The 25,568-nt window shown below is 35.7% G+C and overlaps 1 protein-coding gene across 7 annotated transcripts in view; it reads right to left on the bottom strand.

Moving 5' to 3' along the window:
* The window catches only part of ACSS3 (acyl-CoA synthetase short chain family member 3), a 159,191-nt gene that overhangs the window by 50,594 nt on the left and 83,029 nt on the right, over positions 1-25,568 (bottom strand). For all 7 annotated transcript variants that reach the window (XR_012121986.1, XM_073214804.1, XM_073214802.1 and 4 more), the window contains 2 exons: positions 25,090-25,241; positions 12,343-12,446 (listed from right to left, as the gene is read on the bottom strand). Coding sequence is in view for 6 of the 7 variants with exons in the window: in XM_073214804.1 (XP_073070905.1) it covers positions 12,343-12,446; positions 25,090-25,241 (256 nt within the window). In the remaining variant the exon portion in view is untranslated. The remainder of the gene's footprint in view (positions 1-12,342; positions 12,447-25,089; positions 25,242-25,568) is intronic.

The raw sequence follows: 25,568 nt of genomic DNA on the forward strand, positions 1-25,568 counted from the left end.
ACAAACCAGAACATTATCTTTAAAGAAGAGAATTGGATGTTTCATTTGGAGAAATCTTTCCAAGATACTTAACCTTAGAAGCACATGATGCTTAGCAATTCATTAGCATCATTTCTATAGATAAGAGACAGCCAGGAATAAGATGGCAGGGAATTGAAGGCTGTAAAGAAATAGTTACATTAGTACATTTATATTCATACTGCATCAGAAACTAATATGGACACTTGACTTTTTTTTTTAGTATCTTTACTGCCTCACTCCATCTTATTGCATTATTGAGTTGTTACCTAAATGAATTCCCTCAAAACTTGTAACTCTAATACAAGAAAAGGAAAGAGAATATACATATTTTAGTATGAATTATGCTATGCACCATTATAAATACTTTTTGTTTACATGACTGCATTTAATCCATTCACAAGCCGGTATGGAAAAAAGAGAATATTCTTTTTATGAATAAAGAATACTGAGGCCTAACCTAGAAATTTTAAACATTTGCTCTGGTTTCACATAGTTCTTTTAGAGAAGGAGAAGAATGGAGTAGGTAAGTGAGGTTCTCGTGCAGAATAGAGAGGATTAGAAGAGAAGAGAAATTGCCCAGACTGTGTCTCAAAGGAAGAAAAGCCCTCGTGGCAGGGAGTGAACTCAGTCTTTCATATTTGTAAATGGAAGTGACGGTGGTACATATCACTCTTTAGTAAATATGTGTTGAGCAGCTATCATGTGTAGGTGCTATCATTAGAACTAGGGATAGAGCAATAAACAAAAGTGACTAAAATTCCTATACTTGTGGAGCTTGCATTCCAGCTGGAGAGATGAACAACAAAAAGCATACAAAGTAAAATACATGGCATGTTAAAGAGTGAAAAGCACTAAGAAAGTAAAGAAAGCATAAACCGGATTTGTGATGTGATGGGGAGGGACTGCAGCTATAAACTGAGTGTCCAGGTAAGACCTCCCTGAGAAGGTGACATTTGAGTAAAGACCTGGAAGAAGTGAGCATATTTGTATATGTGTGGGGACAAAGAATCTAGGAGGAAGGGGCCACAAGGGCAGAGGTCCTGAGGTAGGCTTGTTTCTGGCATGTCTGAGAAACAATACGGCAGCCAGTGTGCCTGAAGCAGAATGAATTAGTGAAGTGTTATTAGAAAATAAGCTCAGAGAATTAGGGAGGAGAGACAGATCACAGAAATTGCTTTTGAGTCCAAGACCTTAAGCATTTAGCTGGAGTGATATGCAAACCAGTGGGGGCTTTTGAACAAAGAAGTTAATTAATCACAATGCAAATAAAATTTACTTAAATGTTTGCACATCATTCAGGTTCTATAACCAGGTGTATTTTATGTAGGGTTTTGGGAGAGATGAGTGGGAAGGAAGAAATGCATGGACAGACAGAGCTTCATGAGAAGAGCTGGCTAAAGATTCCTGTGGCTTCCTGAACATCAGAAACATGAGAATTCACTAGACCCAGTTGGGTGGTACAGGGGAGACAGGCTGCCCACACAAACCAGTCACTTTTGTTATATAGTGTTTGTATGTATATAAATCAGTATGACATTTCTGAAAGGAACTTCAGCAATTATAAAATCTATTAAAATCATGCATACCCTTTCACCCAGGTGTTCTACTATAAGGAATACATACAAGGAGATATTTGTAGGGGTTCAAAGGTATTAAGCATTAAGGACATTTATCACAATATTATTTATATTAGACTTTAGAATAGTGTCCCCAAATAAGGGTTATCCCACAGTAAGCCATTCAAACACCATAGAAAAATGTCTATAGGAAATAATTCTCACAAAATATTTACAAATTAGAAAATTTGTAAAACAGGATGCACAGTATGGTTTTTTTTGGTAAATAATTCACATTGAACAAAATATGTAGTAAAATATTAACAGAAGCTATTTCTGCACCATGAGCAGAGGGGAAATTATGTTAAATAGTCCAAAGGCTACATCCACAACTTTGAAATTTGCCCATGGTGGGGATTAAAGGTGGCTGCCGTTTGATATTCCTCCTACTAACAGGTGGGACCCAACTTCTGTTTGAATTTAGGACACTTTTTAATGGCTTTGGCTAATAGAAAAGAGTGGAAATGATGCTCTGTTTCCAGGCACGGGCCTTAAGAATTTTAATCCACTGGCTCTAGAACCTCTGCGCTGCCATGTAAGGTGGCCGTCTACTCTGAATCCTCCAAGATAAAAATGCCTCTTGCAGCCATTCCAGTCAATGGTCCTGGCTGAATCCAGTCTCCCGGCCATTCCCAGATGTGGGAGTGAAGTCATCTTGGACCCACCAGACCAGCCCATTTCACCACTAAATACTCTCTGAGCTGTCTTGATCAGCAGTACGAAGAGCACAAATCCTGGCTGATCTCTGCCCATATTCCTCACCCACAAAAGCGTGAGATATGGTGGCTGTTTTAAGCCTCTAGGTTTGGGAGTATTTTTTTTTTACACAAGGACAGATACTTGAACATTTTCCATTAAAAAAAAATCACAAAAAGAACTGTGCATACACTTATATGAAAACACTCTCCTAGCCTGCAGTTAAAATCAGGTTCTTCCTGTGTGCTTGAGAGTCATCTGAATCAGCAGGACCAAACACAGTCCAGTTCCTGACATTTTATGCTCAGGAAATGCTTGCTGATTAGTCAACACATACTTCTTACATGATTTCAGGCTCTACTTCCCATTAATAAGATCAGAGTTCTTTAAAAATAACTAGCAAATCACAGAATGCAATGCAATCCCAAAATGAACCAGAGAACAGGAGAAAGAGAGGACTCAGGGATGAGAAAAACACTGTAAGTCACTGTTATAATTCTGTTTCAACCTTTTTCTTATCCCAAGAATGATATTCAAAGGTCAGTCCTTCAATAAATATTTATTGAGTATATTCTATTCACTGAAAGGCATTTCTTTTAGGGGGAGAGAAGTGGTGAGGGTGGAAAGATGTGCCGAACAGAAATAGCAGCATATTCAAAGGTTGAAAAGTTAGACCATCAAGGGACTGACTGCAAATTATTCAGCAGAGCAAAGCTTGGGGGTGTTGGGTGAACCAAGAGAGGTAACAAGAGACAGAGTGAGAGAGGCGAAGAAGAGGCAGAAGATGGCCACATTAAGGAATTTGGAAATTATTGTGGGAATGATGGGAGACACAAAGGCACTTTGCTCTGAATTGCGTTTTAGAAAAAGCTCTTCAGTCGCAAACTGGCACATTAAACTGAGGATCCCAACCCAGAGCAAGAAATTAGCTGGATGGTGGTGGTCTGAGCAGTAGTGGAAGGTGAGACCAAATCTGAGTTATACTCAGAAGCAAAGGTCCTGGTGATTGTTTAGATATGGGGAAAGAGCAAGAGGGAGAAGTCCAGGATGACCCCCAGGGTTTGGGCTCACAAACGGAAGGCACCACGGAAAGAAGAGTAGATGTCACTGTGCTGAAGAAGAACAACATAATGAGGTTCCCTAGCCCAGATCTGCAAACAGGAGCTCCTGCGGCCTCTGAAAATCTGCCATTTGGCCTCCACTGTGGTCCTAGAAAGATCACCTTTAAGCAGTATGGATTTAGAAGTTGGTGGCCCATGCAGAGAGCTCAAGTCCTGGAAATAAATCAATCCAGCAGCCCGGTACCGCTGAGTCATATTAATCACAGCATCATGATGGGCATAAAAGCAATTTGTAAAGAAACCATTCTTTCCACCACTGAATCTTTACAGCGAGCTATAAATAACTTGAATGTTGGTAGCAGAAAGAAAGCAGAAACAGTGAGATGTACAACAGTGAAAGAAAAATCAATTTAATCTTTGTGTTCACAAGACGGTATGATTACAGTTTAAAATATTTCATTTAAAGCAGCGTTAACTTTTTGTACTGGAAGCAGACAATTAATTCGAGCCGTGAGACACTAGCCTTATCCTACTGCCTTACCAGCACACTGCCTCGAACTGTGGAGAAACTCACAAACAACCTGCAGTTGAATTAAATAAGAAATACTGAATTAATGAAGGCATAAGATAGGACGTGTGAAAAGAGGATTCTGGACAACACTGAACAGTAAGACTTCTGGTTCTGATCATAGCTAGCTAGTTGGCTCTGGGAAATTAAACTATCCCTATTACCTTTTCTCAAGTATAAATTGAGTTCTTAGGTTGCAAGTTTTCTTGAGTCTGGGTTATCTACAGGCCAGGATGCTAAAGGTGGCCCTTAATTTCATAAACCGTTATTTATAGAAAAGAAAGGAAAAGAAAAATATTGATTGAGTGTTACTATAGACCAGGCACTCCAGTGCATTGTTTGTACATATCTCACTTCATTTCAAGCTTTCTACAAGCCCCCGAGGAGGATGAGCAGAGGATCAGGTCTTGCAGGGCCTATAAAGTGAGCGGCTGAGCCGGGGCTTAAGCGCAGTTCCATTAGGGTTCAACTTCACTTTCCACTACCCACACTGGATGTCCAAGAAGAAGGGTCACCTGTTGTTTTCCAAATGAGAACTTACAGCCCAAGAGGAAACAGGAAGGACGTTGTGAACCCAACGGGCCTCAGAGCGGGGTTTACATGCAGCAGCGGGAAAACCAAATTTCCAGACAGTAAGGCTTGTCAAGGGAGGACTTAGAAACTCTTTCTCTTGTGAAGATCTACAAAAACATGATGAATTTTCACCTTTCTAAAATGAATTATATGTGATTCTTGCCAAGGGCAGGGGAATTAGACTAGATGATATTTCAAAGACCAAACTGACTTCGTAGGATTAGTTGGTTTCTCGGTGTTTAGTCTCTCGTCAAAACATGATCACTAATATAATAATAGGCACAAATAGAAAAGCAATTATATGTATCCAAACTAGTTCATGTATAATAGTCATATTTGGGTAAAAAGCCCAACTTGATTCTACATTATAATGGTATAAAGATGAAAATGTCTGATTCAGTGACTGTTATTTGATTAGGGATTTCATTTTGGACGGGTTAACAGTTTGTAAACACTTATGCATTTTGAAAAAGAAAAAGCCTCTGCAAGCCTGCCTTGCATTTGACAAAAGATTATTCCTTCCACACACCAAATTCACAGACCGTACCTCTAAGCTCCTGCTTCTTAAATTATCAGTAAAAATTGCCTACTTCAAACTAACCAAGACTGCTCTAAATGAGAAAAAAATGTCATTGCCAGGCAACAAAGTCAGACATCAGGACTTTTTTTCCTCTCTCTACCAGATGGATGCTGTCAGCATCACTAGCTTAACATTGCTGAGATGACACTGTGCATAAAAAACTGTTTTCTCCCCCAATCACAACTTCTCCAGCTAAACTACAGAAATTTTCTTTTCCATGAATGAAAAAAAAAAGAGGTGAATTCCTTTTCAACCATTACACTCTGAGAAAAAACAAAAACTGCAGCAGACAGCGGTGATTCATTGACATGACAAAAGACTGCAATCCACTATTTGAAAGCAGCACAGGGCATATCCCGGAGAGCGCAGTTCATGGGACAGTGGCATTGCCAGTCCAGCCCCAATGCAGCACTTTGAATTCCACAGTGTGCATATCAAGGCGCCAGTGAAATCTATTGTCTGTGAAAATACAGGCCTGCACTTTATGCAGCCCTACCACCAAAGCCCACATCTGATGGACTCAGAAATTAAGAAGGAAATGACAAAACGTTGAAAAGTAAAACCTTAGGAAGGCAGTATTTGGTTGCATGTACAAATATTTTACTCTAAGGTCTGCAGCCAGAGGCACTCAAGCCATAGAGCATAGGTTTTCAATGATAATAAGACAGAGTCTTCAAGGTGAAGTCACCAAGAAGATGCTTCCCTGACTGCCATGCTGGCCACATAGAGCCTCTCGTGCCTTAGGGGGGCATTTTGCAGTAAAATAGACAAGATTCTACATGGGGCACAAGCTACATATGTTTAAGTTAGAAGGAAGTCACACATCTAGCATGCAGGTGTAAAATGTTAAAAAAAAAAAGGCAGAAATAACAAGTGTCATAAAGCTTCCGATGCTGAATTAAGGGGATGATGAAAATCCCCTAACATAGACTGAACTTTGAACTGCAGATGGACTCGTTGAAATCTCTCTGCAATTATGTTGCAAATCAGATAGATGAACGTGGAATGCAAGGTGAACAAGGAAGAAGATGATCCAGGAAAAAGACAGTGACTTAAACTTCACTCCTGGCTAAGCGTTTCACAGTCAGTCTGCTTCGGTGGCATGGGACTACTCTATCTGAGCCTGTATCATTTCCCCTAGAGAGCTTGGCGTAGGATAATTGTTATTAAATTGCGATTGGTTATTCCATTTGGGGTTTTGATTCTTGTAAATAAAATTATTGCTATCTTTTAATAATCCATTTTAAAAATAGATCTTTTCCCATTAAGCCTAAAGGTGATGGCTGAATTGTGTCAGCCTAGACAGTTTTTGTGGTTAAAACCGTTTCCCCAGTTGTCCGTTCTCAGGAAGTATATTCTACCAAACTGCAAAAGTAAGGATTATGGTGTCAAATAGCCTTGATACATTTTAATAATATGGTATTAGGGTGTGTGTGCTTTCACAATCAATGATCTTGGCATGATTGAAGTTTGCTGGAATTTTTGGGTCCACTTTAATAAAATCCAGAATTATCAGATTCCTCCTCAAATGAAGAGAATATGGGCTATATATAGAATATAGTTACTTCAGAACTGGCAACTGCAAATAAAACTAAAGCACTTCAATAAGCAGGGTAAGAAGTACTGTGCTTGCTCTAAGATATAAAAACTCAGGCAAAGTTGAGCTCAAGGCACATAAATTAAGATCAATAACTTTGATCATCACCCAAGTCTCAATCCATTGAGTGACTACTGTGTTCTCACTGAAAGCCTTCCTTAGGGTTTTTAAAATTCTATGAAGAATTTTACTTCTCCATTAAAGTAATGGAAACAAAATGAGCAAATAAACAAACAACAAAATCGCCCCGTGCTGCTTGAACTGGTGGTCATTAAGTTAGTGCAATGTCTTCATCAGCACCTGGGCATAAGGACATGGGCAGCACTTCCAGTGTAAGCTCTGTATCTTCTGATGGGAACCACATGGGTATGTTCTGCCCGCAGGTGGAAAGAATCATGGATTCTTTTGAGAAACACTTTACTAAGTTATCCTTTATAAAAGCCTCTGTGGAGCTCGTTTTCTAACTTTGCAGTCATTTTCTTTGTCTGACTGATAGCAAGTCAAAGAATAGAGTGTTTCTGTCTTTTTAAGTAACATTACAAAGCAAGATGCCAAGCTGTTTGTTACAACCATTTCTAAACCAGTACCACATCTTACAGTAAATAGGCAGAAAGAAAAAGAAGGAGACAGACATGTGGTGGGTTGGAGGATGAAGAGAAGGAAACCTCCCAAAGAAATAAGGTTTTGGTAGTTACTATGTTTTGGGTTTTGATAGTTAATCTCTGAAAATCTATTTGGTAGTTAGCCTCTGAAAGGACACCATGCACATCACTCAGAGCTTTTTCTTTCTAAAATCGTGCTCCCAGTCTGATTTCTGGAAAAGCTGAACATAGAACTAAAAATGATTCATAATAGTACAATGTTTTATCTGGTGATTGTACGCCTGAGGATAATGAAGTTCTGTTTATTTTTTTGCATATGAATTACGATACATTAATGGAAAAATTATCTATTCTCTGAAATTTCTCTTTTTAGATTATCATTGTAGTACTTCTGTTTCTCAATCTCAATGTAAAAAAAAAAATGAAAAACTCAGTTAATGAACCCGGTATTTCCAATCACCTTCTGGGTAAGTTACTGTGAAGAGAAAACATCTGGGTGACTGATAACTCATTTTTTATATAGATTTATGAATCAAATAGAACTCTCCTACATAAACTTAGCAAGACCAATTCCCTTCATGAGAGCATTAAATGTTTACATTATTATAATCCAAAACAGGGGCTCAATGCTTCTGCATACTGAACAGTGACAAGTCTTTATTAAAGTTCACCTACACAAAATCAAATGAACAAATGAGACTACATCATGCTAAAAAGCTTCTGTACAGCAAAGGACACTATCAGCACAACAAAAAGGCATCCTACTGTATGGGAGAAAAGATTTGTAAATGACATATATGACAAGGGATTAACATCCAAAATATATAAAGGACTCACATGCCTCAACACACAAAAAGCAAATAACCCTATTAAAAAATGGGTGGAGGATATGAACAGACAATTCTCCAAAGAAGAAATTCAGATGACCAACAGGCACATCAAAAGATGCTCCACATCACTAATTATCAAGAAAATGCGAATTAAAACCACAATGAGGTATCACCTCATGCCAGTTTGGATGGCCAACATAGAAAAGAATAAGAACAACAAATGCTGGTGAGGATGTGGAGAAAGGGGAACCCTCCACACTACTGGTGGGAATGTAAGCTAGTTCAACCATTGTGGAAAGTAGTATGGAGGTTCCTCAAAAAACTAAAAATAGAAATACCATTTGACCCAGAAATTCCACTCCTAGGAATTTACCCAAAAAATACAACTTCTCAGATTCAAAAACACATAGGCACCCCTATGTTTACCACAGCACTATTTACAATAGCCAAGAAATGGAAGCAATCTAAGCATCCATCAGTAGATGAATGGATAAAGAAGATGTGGTACATATTCACAATGGAGTATTATTCAGCCATAAGAAGAAAACAAATCCTATCATTTGCAACAACATGGATGGAGCTAGAGGGTATTATGCTCAGTGAAATAAGTCAGGCAGAGAAAGACAAGAACCAAACGATTTCACTCATCTGTGGAGCATAAGAACAAAGCAAAATTTGAAGGAACAAAACAGCAGCAGACTCATAGAACCCACGAATGGACTAACAGTTACCAAAGGGAAAGGGACTGGGGAATGGGGATGGGAAGGAAGGGAAAAGGGGAGTAAGGGCCATTACGATTAGTACACATAATGTAGGGAGAGGGGCACAGGGAAGGCAGTATAGAACAGAAAAGACAAGTAGTGACTCTATAGCATCTTACTACGCTGATGGACAGTGACTGTAATGGGGTATGTGGTGGGGACTTGATAATGGGAGGAATCTAGTAGCCACAATGTTTCTCATGTAGTTGTATATTAATGATACCAAAATAAATAAATAATAAATAAATAAATAAATGGAGATAGGCATCTGATTAAGGGGCAGAGCATAGCAGTATGTTGAGTCAGACACAGCAAATGTGCACTTTTCCCCTGTAAGTCTCGCTGATTTTCATAGCAACATCACAGATATGGCTGTAAACAAACCAGTCCTGAGAGTGTCTATCATCATGTGCAGTGTTTATTTGTGAAAATCAAATATTTCATTTTAATCTGCTTTTGTCATAGTTTTCAAAATATGATCTTAGTTATTAATTTAGATCACTAAAAAAATAAATAAATAAAGTGCACCTACAAGGAGTTGATCTGTTCTCAAATTTTCCAGATTAGTTCTTGACTTAGAATCTTAGGTATTTAAATCACACTTCAAGTGTGTTGATATTAATGAGTCAAAAGAGGATGTTAGTCACCAGAAATCTGTTTTTGCTAACACAAATTTCACTTGCATAACAAAAACAACATGGTAATAAACTGGACTGACTGCAGAGTGCCTTCTTATAGCCCACGTCACAGGAACTAATCAATTTGTATTCATATATTTCAGTTACTTAACATATTCCTTAGTAATTCCAAATCACACATCACAGTTCCTAAAGCAGTTCATTTGCACACATATATTAATGTAATCAGAGAGCAAATTCATAAATTATACATTATATGGAAGGCTCATAAAAGTGTGCGATTGTATAAAAAAATCAATTTCTAAGTCAATAACTAGAGAGACCTTGTAGAAAACTTTAAATTTGAAATAAATAAAAATATTCCTTCGGCCAAAGCTTAACATTCCCTCAAATGTTACCAAGTTTTTACTGGCATACTCCGTGGAGAAGTGCACCATGATCTATATGATATATAATAAAACATTAGGTAGTTTATGAATGTACTAGAAATATCGAATTTTTCATTTTTTTTTCCTAGGAGTTAACAATAACCTACAAAGTACTTGCCCTTTTCCCCAGTGATTGAGCATTAATTTGCTATCACCTTAAGATGAATCTGATATTACCATAAGAAACCTGTACAGATGCAAACTTTCAACTTCAATTATCACTTTGCAGTTCCTTACTGTAACATATAACATTGAAAATCATGAATTGATTTCTTCTGTTAATGAATAAAGATTCTGATCAGATTTTGTTAGTAAGTGACATCTGCATCAGCTAGAATAAATTATGTTTTACAAAGTACAAAATTAGCTAGCCCCTAGATACCTACCTACCTACCTATACATATGCATGTAGTTGTATACTTTAATTAGACACAATATCAAATTCTGTAAACTTGAATTGTGGGGGGGGGGGTTGCAAGAATCAGTCTTTATTAAAAGAAATCCACTGTTTTCCATAGTAATGAGTGACCATTCAAACCTGATTAAAGTGACAGCACACTGACATAACGTCATCATTAATTCCCTCTGAACAATGTGTTAAAGAAAAATTGCAAATTCACATGAAACTCTGCACTCACCAGGGACCTCAAGAACTTGTTTGTCAGGCTTCAGTGAGCTTTTCTGTAAGCCCGGATGCACTAACTACATACATGTACACAGGCTATTATGTGCAAAGATATCAATAAGAAAAACTAAAAGAATCATTAATTTTATTTATTCATGTGTTAGTTTCCCTTCAACCAGCTTTGACAGAGTCACCTTTAGTGGGGGAAAACAAAACCTTCTCCAAACATTTGTGTAAGATCGCTGTTGGAAAGAATCCCTCCACTTTGACGAGGAAAGGAAAACCATCTGCAAGGTGACATTTTTCTCGTCCTGCCCAGGAAAATAACCGTTAGAACTTTCCCAGCAAATAGGGGATGCATCAATTCTCTACTCTTCCTTGTAGGGGCAGTAATTCATTTGTTGTTATGTATTTCTACACAGAGCATTGCTCTTTCTCCAAATTCAGTCTTATTTTATTTTCTAAGTAGTTACAAATTTGAAAATAGATAAGAAATGACTCCCTTAGTAAATCAGACTAGACAGAATAGAAACGTTTTCAGATTTTCATATTATTTAAGGAATGTGTATTCTGCTCTAGTCATTCATTTTATATTTCATATTACAAAGGATATAGACAACACATCTTTCCGAAAAGCAATATCCAAGAAGATAATATAAGAAGTATAATTTATCAGAATTGAAGAGTCCTAAAATAGTAAACACTGAACTTCAGTTTCAGTCAATCACTTCTTCTAGACTCTCATCATTTTTAAAATCTGACCAACTTTTTGCAAAAACTTTACTATTTTTTTCATCCAAACTTGCTACCACTGCCCCGGTTGCTCACAAGATGGGAATTCTGAAAACAGTAATATAAAAGGTCTTGATCTAATTTGTTGAACTAAGTAACACTGAACTGGAATATGCACATACGTATGAAGGCTATAAGGCTCTCCCAACTACTTCCAGTGGGTGAGATGGAGAGCCCAACAAAAGCCCTACACTCAAGGAGGAGGGTGGCAGATTCCAAATAACCTGCTTACTTGCACATAGGTACATAATTTTCCCTCAAAAGAAGCAGCAGAGAGGGTTTTTTTGTTTGTACCAAATTTTATATCCACTTAATATGACAATTTGTTTCCCAACAATCAACTCGTGGGAGGAAAACAGAAAATAAAACAAGTAAATAAATAAATCACAAACATAACGGTGAGTGTTTTAGAGAAAAATACATTTCTCTGCCTTGCATGTTAGGGGGAAGAGCTTTGATTGTACAGAGCACACAAACGGAGTGGAGGACCTCAGGAAAGCCGAGAGACACAGGGCTTCAGAAAGTGAGCTCGGGGAGCAGTGAGCAAGGTGTACAGAAAAGCAGAAGAAAAGAGATGAGTGATGAGGGTCATTTAAATCAGGGCAGATTGCGGTGCAGCTGCCACAGCTCAAAGGCAGTGGGAGTGCTGACAGCGGGGTGAATCCAGCAGACACTTCAAAGGAAAAGCTGACATTAGCGACTTCCGGGATATAGGGAACAAAGAGGAGAAACAGAAGGTGCTCAGTGCTTCATAGCCAGGGACCAAGAGAATGGCGGTATTGGTGTCATTTATGGCGATGTTTTTAATAACAGGATAATCAAAGAACTGCTTATTTCTATTGAAACCAGAACCACCTGAATCCCGAGTTTGTGGCTGATTTTTCCTCCAATCCTTGTAGAGCTTTTTTTTTAGCATTTCTGCAATGTTTATAAATGTGCATGGAATATGCTCACCAGTCTGCCACCAATGGTCTAGGACAGGTACTCTGAAGACCTTTTTGGACCATTCCAGGGTCTCCACATCACATCGCTCTCCAGCCACAAATAATGTTTTGAACCTGAATATAAGAGAGACAGTACATTGAAATTATTCATAGAAAATAAATCTAAATAGTTTCACCAACATTCTTTTAGACATTGTAGAATCTACCCACATTGTCAGAGAAAAACAGCCATATTGCCAGTATGCCATACTGTAGAATGCTGAGAGGCTTTACTGGTTTTAACCCAAACATAACAAAATGTACATCATAGCACTTGAGAGACGTACTTCAAAAGTAGGATTCACAGCTATAGGTTATAAGTTCTGATAAGAGCAACTGTATATGTGTCATATTCATCTACTAATCAAAGATGAAAAACCTCCTTAACATTATCTCCGCTAATTTTAGCTCCAAGTTGATTGCTGTTCTCTACTTGAGTCCATACAAAATAAACACACACTCTCAAGTAGCAGTTAAGGCAACCAATAATGTCATAAATATGATGTACTTGTTCCTTCTGGACAGTTCCTTTGGCACAGACTACTCTGATTTCAAGCATATATTTCCCCTATTTCCTATATATAGGAAAAATAGGTCATTAGAGAGCATGTACCACTGTAGCTTTTCAGATTAAAAAGGCTCTTATCAGAAGGACTAAGAGCTGAAGAATCTTTGGCAGGGAGCACTGTGCCACAGAATTAAAAGGGTGATATAGAAAATTAGAATTGGGTTGACACTACTGGTGGCTCCCTGGGAGCATGACTATTTTTCTTCCATTCTCAATGCTCCTGTGACCTCTCTGTCAAAAAAAAATGTGTATATGAAGAGTTAATTCATTATCATCAAAGTAAAAAGTAGTCAAACATGTAAAAACCTGTCCACTCATCCTGAACAATGTAACACAGCTACAGAAGATTTCTTGCTATACGCTGAACTTCTCATATGATTTCATGAAGAACCACGGAGATTCAAACATTCCCATCCCTGTGTTCCTGTGTCTGCTATGGACATGTCCCTTATTTTTAATTCTCTTTCTTGTCTATTTTCCACAGTGGACTGTGAACAACTTAGCAACATTCATCCTTATGACCTAAATATTAATCAGAATATCTGGGTTTTTTAGGTACTTAAACATTTCCAGAAGCTTAGAAAGATGCAATACAGAGGTGGTGAGTTGGCAAAACTTACGTCAGCTAGACTCATTTTTTTCTAAGTAAAAGAGGAGGCATGTGGTTTGGAAGAGTGAAATTGACAAAGGAACACTTGAAGACTGAAAAGCTGTGACAATTTTGGGAAATTTTAAATGTTTAACATAAAAATGAAAGAATTAAAGAGTGGCCACTTAGCTTTCATCAACTCAATGAGTCGGGGAGACTAAGTAGAGACAACACAGATCAGATGTCATACAGAAAGGAAAGGAGGGCAAATCATGCTAAAAGGGCTGTCTAGGGAGTCCAGATTAGGCAAGATAAACGGAGTGAGGTAGGGATAGCCGTAGTGGAGAGAAATATGCAAAAATAGTGGAGTATGGGACTAGAAGTCACAGAAGATGTAAAAAAATTCAGTGAAAAAAAGGCACTATGCAATTAGAAGAAAGAGAGATAGTTAGGAGAGAGCAATTTCAAATTTTGAGGTCTTGAAAATGTGCCTGTTCTGAGGGATGACAGTGTTTACAGTAGAAGAGAAAACCTAATATTAAAAAACACTGGGGAAAGTGAGACTCTGTTGACAGAAGGATTATTATCAAGATATTAAAAATCACTCAAGAATGGTAGCAGTCGAGACTAGTGAGGAAGTCTGTGACCTTATTCAAGTTGTTGAAGAGAAAGAGAAGGTGTTACAATTAGATGGTATGAACTTCAATAGAAGATGGGCTATTAAATGTGCAGAATGACCCAGTTCTCATGTAATCAACTTTACTTTAACATCCTCCCTAAATTTATAGATAATCATGACCGCAAAGGCACAGTTTGGCCTCAATAGTGGGGAAAAAGTGAGAGTTTAGTTATTCTATGGAAAATCCTGGTTACAAACAAGCTGTTGAAACATGTTAGTTAATGGTTAAGTATGAATGAATCACTGCTAAGTGATGTATACCCTTGAAGTACTACCATGGATGAGGCTATCTACACCTAGGGCGTCACAAAAGAAGTTGTAGTAAATTCGTGTAAAACACTCAATGTAATATTGCTCAACATTTTCTGTTCAATTAAAAAATAATTACTATCTGCTAATAAAAAGATACCCAGACAATATCAGGTCCTGTTATTTTTTAAAACACCAGTGATTTAAGAACATTACACACTTTTGTAATTTGTATTAAAATTTATAAAATGATAGCTTTGGCTGATTGTAACAGTACAGGCAAAGAACAGCCAAACAAATGAGTTTTATCAATATCAGAAGTCATTTCCATCATCTATTAAGCCACAAATTACATCAAACAGCTGTGTTTTGTTTACATATGAAACTGAAGATCTAGAATTTTTTAAATATATACTATTGAAAATATGATGTAAAATATTGTCAGTTAAAAATGTTAGCACACAGTACCAAATAATTTTTGGCTAATCAAAGTATAACCAATATCTTGATATTACTGGCATTTTTTCATAGCCAAGTAAACTATAATTAACTTAACTGATTATAATAATAAACCATGAATTAGCACTGAGTTCTCATCTGATTGCAAATTGCAGCATTATATATTTTAAAATTTAGTAGTCATGTTATGGTTTTGCAGTACAAGTCTATTGTTTATTTCCTTCAATTTTAGTATCATGGTAGCAATTTTCATGCTGGCAGAAATAAGCAAACTAGAAAAGGGTGTCTGTAGTGGGTGGTAAAAGTGACGTCTCTGCATGGCAGAAACTCCCTTCCATTTCCATTAAAATCACTTACTATTTACTAAAGTAGAAGGGAAATTGTGAAATCACAGGTGATTAGAAAAATGTCAAAGTATGACAGATGATTCTTTTCCTTAAATTCACTAGATACTATCAACCTATTTTTTATTAAAATTCCTGGAACTGCCCCAAAGGTATTATTTGTATCAATTATAGGCTCCTTATTGTATAATGTTACAAACATAAATATATTATAAAAAATAGATTTAGAAATAAGACATGACTACTAAAAACATTTAAAATCTTTTCATATTTAACCAAAAATTACTTAATCGAAATTCTTCAGAGTGAATAAGATCATTCTATGTGGAGTGATATTTTTGTAACCAGGATGATTAGTAAAAGAAAAAATATCTTAGTATAAATCTATCATTTAAAGATAAATAATAAGATCATTTAAAGATAAATAATAAGATAATTTAAAGATAAATGCATGCCTAAGGGACTAAGTTGTCTTTTTATTTTTTAAAGGACACTTAGTGGCTTGCAAAAAAGGAACAGTAACATTGTTCAAAAGTTAAATTTCTCATTAATAACCTTGCTATTATTTTATTAATAATACAAGTGGATAAACATTCCATATTACAAAATTACAAAATTTAAAGTCTATTTTTGCTTAAAAATACATTTTATAAAAATAAAAATTGTTTTCATACAGTAATTTGGACTCTCTAGATTACCTAGTTATACATGTCCTATATTTGCACTATAGAGTGTGGCAGATACTAGCCACATGCAACTAATTAAATTTTTAGTTAAAATTGAAAAAATTAAAATATCAATGTCTTTGTAGTATTAACCAACCCCTTGTCAAGAGTTCAGTAGCCACATGTGGTTAGTACCTGCCATATAGCAGAACTCCTTTTTAATGAGTAGTGTTGCCCTAGATTATTATGGACTAATTACTATAGACTAATATAGTTAATTTTCTGATGATAGCAACACAGGTAAAGATGAATCTACTTCCACATGCATATTGTTAAAAACATAAACAAAATCATTCTTTACAATAACTAGAATAGAAAAGAGACAGTATATGTGGAAGGGAATTAATGGGTTCAAGACCTATACAACTTTCCACATTTCTACATAAAATAGACCATAATTCAGGACTCAAATGAAGCAAAAAATTAAGCCAAAGGGAAACTGAAAAATGGTAATGTTGTCACATTAATTTTATTCCAAAAAAAGGGGATGCTGCATAGAAATGGATAAAAAGCTAAATTGTTTTGAAGAATTTCTAGGTAATAAAATAGAGGCAGAAAACTAAAATGAACATTTCTTTCAAGGTCCATAAACTACCAAACAAGTGAAAATTACTCTTCACTTGTGCCAACAGAAGTTAAATAAAAATAGACTATTTAAGTGCTGCCTCATCAACTTCTAGTTCACAGAACATCATTATATTTTGTCATCAAAGTCCCTGTTACCACCTTTCCTTCATTCTGTTTTCTTCTGCTTGCTCCCCACTAGAATTCACTTTTAAAATATAAAGATACTAGTGTTAGTATTGCACATGCATTTGTCACCTTCTTAATGACCACCTAATATTTCGTCTTTCCCTGTGTTGCTATCATCAGAAAATTAACCGTATTAGTCAATTTCTCTGTCAAGTACAACCAGAAAAGGTTTTACATTTTACAAAATTTAAAAATGAAACATGTCTTGAAGGCATCAGAGAACTAAGAGGACAATGAGTGCTGGAGGCATTGAGACCCAAAAGAAAACATGCAGCAAATTAAGTCTGACACCAGCGTGCAGCTTTTCCCCTTTTGGGATATTTGCCAAGGCAAACGGTTGTTGAAAAGCCGAGAAACTGAACAAAAACTCTGTGTCTGAGGCTCAGAAAACGAACAGTAATTCTTGCCATCACAATTTCTTGGAAAAGGAAAATTGGAGTTCAAGACCCACAGTAGAAAAAGAGTATTGTAAAATACCTAGGCTTTCAGTTAGGACACCTGAAGATGCACATCCTTACAATAGAGATAAACTGGGAAGAAACCAGCCTTCTCAAATACTGAAGTCTAGTTTCAAATCAGCTCATTACACTAACTGGATCAAAATGATCTCCCCTTATGCTAACTGCCTGCCAAAATAAGAGTTACTCTGTGAGGCTGAAACAACAGTCACTCTCAATGTAGCTATATAATTTTTCACACGCAATGGTATACTGAGATACAAGGCCATATGACCAACATGCTAAGAAAAAAAAGGACACTAGAAAAAAAATCACAGAGAAAGTCAGGTATTCTTGTTATCAGACACAGACTTCAAAATAACTTTGAAGAATATGTTCATGAAATATACATGCATTATTAGCAGAGCACTAGAAATTATAATAAAAAATCAAATGAAGATCTTTGAACTATAAAAGACAAGAAAAAATTAAACTTAAAACCTGCAAAAGGTTAAGTACAACTGAACAAAATACTAGAAACCCAAATATGGTTAAGAAGAAAGCAAACTGCAACGGGAAAGAATACAGGAGAAAAAAACATAAAATAGAGGATATAAGATAAAAGTAACATGGCCAAAAGTCCTAATATATGTGTCATCAATGTGTCAATACCTAAGAAGGGAGAGTAAGATAGAAACAGTATTCGAAGGGATAATGTATAAAAGTTTCTAAAACTAATGAAGGTCACCGAGCCACAAATTTAAGAAGTAGTTTGAATCAAATGAAATTGAATCCATAAAAACCTTCCTATAATATAAACTCCAGATAGCTTCACTTGTAAATACTTCAAAGAAATTACTGAAATAATATCAATCTTACACAAACTCTTCCAGATAAGAGGGTGGAAAAAAGAATACTTCTAAACTCATTTTATGAAGCCAGAATAACCTTGAAACCAAAACCTATGATACTACAAGAAAAGAAAATTAGAGGCCAACCTTGATCATGAATGTAGATTTAAAAAATCCTCGGTTTCAGGGGTGATGGAGTGATTGTTGGGTGTACCACTGAGGATTTTAGGACAATAAAACTATGATGATATAATGAATACATGTCTTTACACACTTGCTAAAACCCACTGAATATACCAAACCTAGAGTGAGCCCCAAGGTAAACTGTACGATGATAAGGATGCATCAATGTAGGTTTGTTGACTGTAACAAAATGTTTTCATCCATGTGGACTCTTAGAATATCATAGACTGGGTGGCTTATAAACAATGGACATTTATTTCTCACAGTTCTAGAGGCTGGGAAGTTCAAGATCTATGTGCCAGCATATTTGGTGTCTGCTGAGTGCCCACTTTCTGGTTCACAAAGGGCAATCTTCTCACTGTGTCCTTAGATGGTAGAAGGGGCAAGGAAGCTCTTAGAAGTCTCTTTTATAAGGGAACTAATCCCATTCAGGAATGCCCCACCCTCATGATCTAACACACGCACACATATACACACACATACCACACACACCCCCGCCAAATGCCTTACCTCCAAATACCATCACATTGGGGGGTAGGATTTCAACATAGAAACTTTGGGGGTAAACAAACATTCAGTCTATAGCACAAAGGTACCACTCTGGTGCTCAATATTGGTAGTGGGGGAGGCTGTGCATGTGCGGGGCCAGAGGTTATGTGAAAATACTGTACTTTCAACTGATTTGGGCTGTGACCTTAAACTGCTCTAAAAATAAAGGCTATTAAAATATCCTCAGCAAAATATAAATTGAATTCAGCTATATTTAAAAATCACAATATATTAACCAAGTAGTGTTTATTCCAAGATCACAAGGATGGTTTGACATTTGAAATATCAATCATAATTCACCCCATTAACAGAATCATGGAAAATAATGTGGTCATCTTAATAGATTAAGAAAAACATTTGATAAAATACTGAACATCAGGAATAGAAAGGAACTCTGTTAATCTCATAGAGTTTCTATAAAACAAACAGTAATAAAATAATACCAGTAATATAATAATAATAATAATAATAATACTGTTACTTAATGATGAATTTGAATTCTTTTCCTCTGATAAACTGAATAAGAAAAAAATACTTTTTATCACCCCTTCTATGCAAGACTGGAGATACATAGCAATAAGTTAAGAAAAAGAAACAAAAGGCATAAGGATTTTTTAAAAAAAGAAGTAAAACTGAAGCTAGTCTCAGATTACATGATTGTGTACATAATAAAATCAACACAAATATGCAGAAAAACTATTAAAATTAATGAGACTTGTGGAAAGTTATTAGAAAGTAGACCATTATACCGACAGTTATATTTCTGTCAAGACCAAACAATTAAAAATGCAAATGTGAACAATACCATTGACCATCGCATGAAAACAAAATTTCTTAAAATAAATCTGAGAAAAGATATGTAAGTCTTTCACATAATAAACCAAAGAGCATCAATGAAATTAAAGACCTAAATAAATGAAGAGATATACTATGATTATGAATTGGAAATCTCGATATTAACATGTCAGCATTTACTATATCCATCTACAAATTCAAAGTGACCCCAAGCAAAATTCTAGGCAGTTTTCTCTGTCTCCCATTGTCTGTGTGTGTCTGTGTGTGTGTGTACATATATGTATGTATATGTACTTACATAGAGAGAGATACAGACATTAACAGGTTAATAATAAAATCTGTATGAAAATAACAAGGCACCAAGAATAGCCAAAGCAAATATGAAAACGAGCACACGATGTACTACTAGATATCAAGATCTGTTATAAATCTGTAGTGATAGAGATAATATGAGAGTAGCACAAATATAGACAAATAGGACAATGAAACAGAATGGAACCATGACAAATAGCCATTTAAACAAATGTAACTTGATTAGCTGGATACACATAAGGAAAAAAGTGAACCTCGAACCCTTCATGCCATACACAAAAAGCAACTCCAGGTAGACTATATGGAAGGTAAAACAATAAAGCTTCTAGAAAATAACATAGAAGAATAACTCCTGACCTTAGAATAGGTAAAATGTCTTAAATAGGGCACAAAAAAATCACTAACCATAAAGAAAATATTAGTTAAAAACCATATCTCTTTATCAAAAGTCACCAGTGAGATAGTGAAAGGCAAATTCCAATCACAAGTTGGAGAAGATTGTTTGCCAATATATAGTCAATAAAGGAGTTGAATCAAAAATGTATGAACAACTCCTACAAATCAACAAGAAAAAGAAAATTAAAATGTGCCAAAGTCTTGGAGAAACACTTCACAAAATAGGATCTTCAAAAGGTCAGTGAAATATGAAAAAGCAACAGGCTTCAAAACAGAGTGGGCAGAGAGATGTATTGTTTTTCCTACCTTGTATAAATCATTACAAGTTTACTTTTTCACAGAACAGTTTTCAATTATTTACTCTTCTGATTTGACTATGATAGTGATCATTGGTAGCCAAGTTTATAAAATGATGCAATCATGAAAGCTGGATATGTAAATTGCTTATATGCAATTCCACCACAAACCCAAAGATAGTCAAATACAAAGTCATTGCCATTCCAAGACTCAGAAGAACACATATTTGGGCAGTGAGTCAGATGTAGGAGATCTGTGAAAGCTTTTGAAGGAAAAAGGGGGTGGCAACTTTCTGAAGACGTTTTGTTTCTGTATGAAGCGTTTCTTCCTCATTTAAATTTTATAATTGTAGTCACCTAAGTAGGAAAGTGTTCAGCCATCAGCATCTATGGTGAACTAAATGAAGAGGGTATCAAAGCATGTACACGTACACTCCCTCTCCTCTTACCACCCACGAATACATATCCATAATACGAAATCCTTGATTTATCAAAGGAGTTCATATATTTCATATCAAGTGAGCATATAAAGAAAAGGGAAATAATTTTTGTTGTGAAATTTTTAACTTTCCTGAGAAACACAGGAGTATATTATTCTCTAATAATATAGTGAACCTATGAGTGTGCATACCAACCAGTTTTATCATTCTACCATATTTATTTCACTTAAGAAATAAAATATTATTGATTTGATTGAGTTTTCCCCAAACTCTACCTAAATCTCATTTTTCTCCTCCACCATCTCTCCAGCCATCCAGCCCCAGAGGTAATTAGCATTACGTGGAGGTTTTCATTTCCATTTGTTTGTTTATTCAGCCTATTTGTTCATCTGCAAAACAAAACTATACATTCTTAGTAATCTTTCAAATTTTTCTGAGTTTGATTTGACTATATTACAAAATAATCTCATCTGGAATGAATCTGTGTTCTAATTGTTGATTTTATTAACATTAGATTTACTTGTGTGTTCCAGAATTTGGACATTTCTATGACAAAAATCATACCGCAGAGCAGTGGGAGAGAGAAGCCATTTAAACAAATGTAATTTGATTAACTGGATACACATAAGGAAAAACGTGACCCTTGAACCCTCTGCCATACACAAAAATCAATTCCAGATAGACTATATTTTTCAGCCTCTTTTTAAAAAAGAGGTTCTTTGTTTTTATTTTTATCCCTTGCTCTCTCTCCTGTGCTCTGTTTGTGGCTGGTGTAATGGTCCTCCAGAGGTTCAATATCTTAATGATTGTCCAGAATCCACAGATGTACTTGAGAATCAAAGATCCTATTCCAGGATGACAAATGGGCAGTTTAATTCAGTCTCTGCTTGCTGGGAAGTTCTGTCTCATTCAGACATCTTGTCCAAAGCTTGCTCTATGTCATCATCCCAGAAAACAACTGATGGCCATTATTACCCACCTCCTCTCATGAGTGAGGAGTAACATGCCATCCCATCTTCAGACACTGAGCTGGCCCTGATTCCACGACTGAAGCAGAGGAATATTGAGTCCATTGCACTGTTAATGTCTGCTTGCACACCTAGCTAGCCTCTGGCTTCAGCCACTCTCACCACACTGCAGATCTATTGCATTTCTCATGAACAGAAATGTTTACTTTTGAGCTCATTTCTAATGCTGTACTTTTTCCCTTTTGTATGACTGCTCATCAGTATGTAATTGGAAAAGAAAGGCTACATCAAAGTATGAGACTGTGATACCTTGAATGTAAGTTACAGAACTTAATTTTTTCTACTCTGATTAACATTGAACTAGAAGATGGTAACTACACTTACCCTGGTGAGCATTTAGTAATATATATAATTCATGGAACACTAAATTGCTCATCTAAAACCAATATAATATTGCATATAAACTATATTTCAAAAATTTAAAAAGATCTTGGGAAAATAAATCACTGTGATATGATGAAAAAGCAGTGACTTAGAAAGCAGAAGATGATAATAATAGCTATGTTATTCAATGTTAAGAACTGTTCCAAGTGCTTTCAATAAATTGCATACATTTCATTGTATTCTCATACTGTTACTATCCTTATGTTCCCCCCACCCAAAAAAAGAAAAGAAGAACTGAGAAGCTAGATATCTTCCCTGATGTCACACAACCAGTGTATGGTAGTTTTGAATCCAGTGAATCTAACTCCAAAGTGAGAATTTAACTACCATACCAGACTCCCTAGTCCCAGCTTTGCCCCCAAGTAGCTCTGTAAACCTGGGAGTGTTGTTTCACCTCTTTGGAACAAACTTTTCTCAACTGTCAAACGAGATGATTACATTCGATGCCCTCTAATCTATTTTTCTAGCCACTGATCCTCCATGGTAAAATGAATTAATAGCTCCAGTTAGCTCCCTATCATAAAGCACCCTCTTCAATTTGTTTTGGAAGCTGAAAGTTTTAGAAAATGTCCAAATTTATTTTGAAACAGTCTTTAATGAGATATAAAACACATCTTTTAAAGAAAATGCCATCATTTGAAAAGCTTTATAAGAAGAGATAAGCAAACTACAAATAAACCATGAGCCCTACAATTATAATATCAAGTGAATGTCAATTCAGTAAGTATGAAATGTCTTAAACATAAATATTAAAACTAAAGGTAGTGCTGTATGAGAAGACTTGAGTTCTGGTCTTTCTTTTGTCTGTAAGCCAAACTTAATGTTTTGGACCCCAGTTTTCTTGCTTTTAAAATGAGAAAGTTGGATTTTAACGTCCCTTCTGTTTCTTACATTCTCTTAGACAACAAGTGAGAATTTACTAAAGTAGTTTGGTGAAAGTATGATTTGAATTGACTAAAAATATTTGAAAAGCAAAAGCTTCTTTTACCCCATGACTGGTATAAAAATCTCTGGGTCAAGTTAGTTTCCTAAATTATCTGTCATAGGAAGAATATGTCTGTGGCATTTAGTTAAGAGCTTGGGCCCTGGTCAGATTGCCTGAGTTAGTTTCTTTCTAAAGAGTTACTTAAGCCTCATGGTCCTAACTTCACTGTATGATGATAATAGCAATTCCTACTTATTGTGATGATTAAATGAGAGAACTAAACTGCTTATGCCTAGCACATAGATGTTTGAATTTTTTATTAATAGCAGTAATTGGAGTAGTTTATGGTATTTGCACAGTCTGCATTCATTCTAAGATAACTATTAAAAACATATCCACATTATCATGAGTAATTCAGCTGCCCAAAGACACAGGGACATGATCAGGTGGAAGTGACTGAAATCTCTCTGATACTAAAATCGCATACTCCATGTCTATCTGTATTAGTTTGTAGTGTGAAAAGAGTAATGATTTAATAGGCATTCAGTACTGTTTGATACTTTATACATCAGCAAAGCAGAAATGGTTCCTGTCTTCACAGCAAAGAATAATATCTAAAATCCATGTACAAATGGGGAAAGAAGAAGATGTAGCAAATGAGGTCTCAGCCTGCTGGTCGCACAACTTCCTGCATTTGTCAGCAAAAGAAACTAGAGTCACTGTTTCTTCAAAAGTCCCTGGAATTGTCTTAACACAGGGAGACTATACATAAAATATTTTTAACAAAAACCATTTTTCTATCCTTTTGATTGACATGAAGGAAACTAAATTGAACTGTAGTAAATGAACTAATAGAGGGTGAAGAGAAATATTAGAATGGAAGATTCATTTTATGAACACTGTCTAATTTTAATAAGTGTATTCTTTACATCATAGGTAGAATTTTGTGTAAAACCAGATTTATTTTCTCATAAAATAAAAAACAGAGGAAAAAGAAAGAAACTGAACCACTGACCGGTCTGAGTTGAAGGCCTCTTGCAACTGGTGTATAATCTATTTGAACTCCTTTTTGGGCCATGGCAACATAAAATTCATAACATCTGGCATTTAACTTAAAACATTTCATCTGACTTAATTCAAAAAATTCACTTGAAGAAATTACAAAAATCCTTCTTTTAGTTTATGATAGGTATGAACCCATTTCAAAGAGATTCAATAGGAATTGATGCTGGAAACTACCTAGAAGTTGCAAACTGCTATAATTATCTTTGTATATACACATCATTAAACTAAAACGGATGTCAATAAATCAGCATAAAAATATCTAAACCATTCGGAGAATATTTCTATGAAACAATAGAAAAAAATTCCCTCTCTTTCAACACTAGTAATTTGACTATAATTTTCATTTTATCTGTATATATGAAATCTATATCTATATATGTATATATATATAAATGCACTTTAGGTCATAGCATTTTACTCTAAGGAAAATATAAGCAGGGTTGTTTAAAAACCAGAAATATTTCAGTATGATTGGAACTGAAATTAACATATCATACTACCAAATGCCCTCAATATACTTAAAATCCCAACTATTCTGAAGCTATGTTTCGAACAGTCATTCTTAATAACATTCAGAATCTTTTGGCTCTGTCCATAGAGGTATCGCAGTGCCAGAAAAAAAATAAAATGTTCAGTTCCTCATTCTGATTGCCATTTTTAATGTCATTTGCCCTGTGCATCCCGAGTTCACCTTGTCAGAGAGTACTGCTTCCCCAAGGCTGCCCCAGGGTCCTGCTGACGGATTGCTCTAATTGCAGTCGGCGCTGTAAACAAAGCAGCTACTCCATGCTCCGCGAGCACACGGAAATAGGCGCCAGCATCTGGTGTTCCCACAGGCTTCCCCTACAAGGAGATTCATTTAAAGTGTCACCTGCTAAAATGTCTCATAATTCATTGACAGTTCAACACTTACACATTTAACAAAGCTATATTAATAAAATGGGGTTCTCAACATATCTTAGTTTTAAAGCAGCCCCATGTTCTCTCATAAATAAAACAAACCAAATGCCAAAGCATCAGAGAGGACATTTGCTCCATTACATCACCCTAAAAGCTTTTCAAATTGCAATTTTTCTTACGTTTTGAAAGATAAAGGACAGCAAAAATACAGTATATTCAGATTAATAACGTAAAACAGTCTTCTATTTTCCAAGAGATTAAATATATTGT

Source organism: Manis javanica, chromosome 10 (genome assembly GCF_040802235.1).
Source record: "Manis javanica isolate MJ-LG chromosome 10, MJ_LKY, whole genome shotgun sequence".
Classification (NCBI taxonomy): domain Eukaryota; kingdom Metazoa; phylum Chordata; class Mammalia; order Pholidota; family Manidae; genus Manis; species Manis javanica.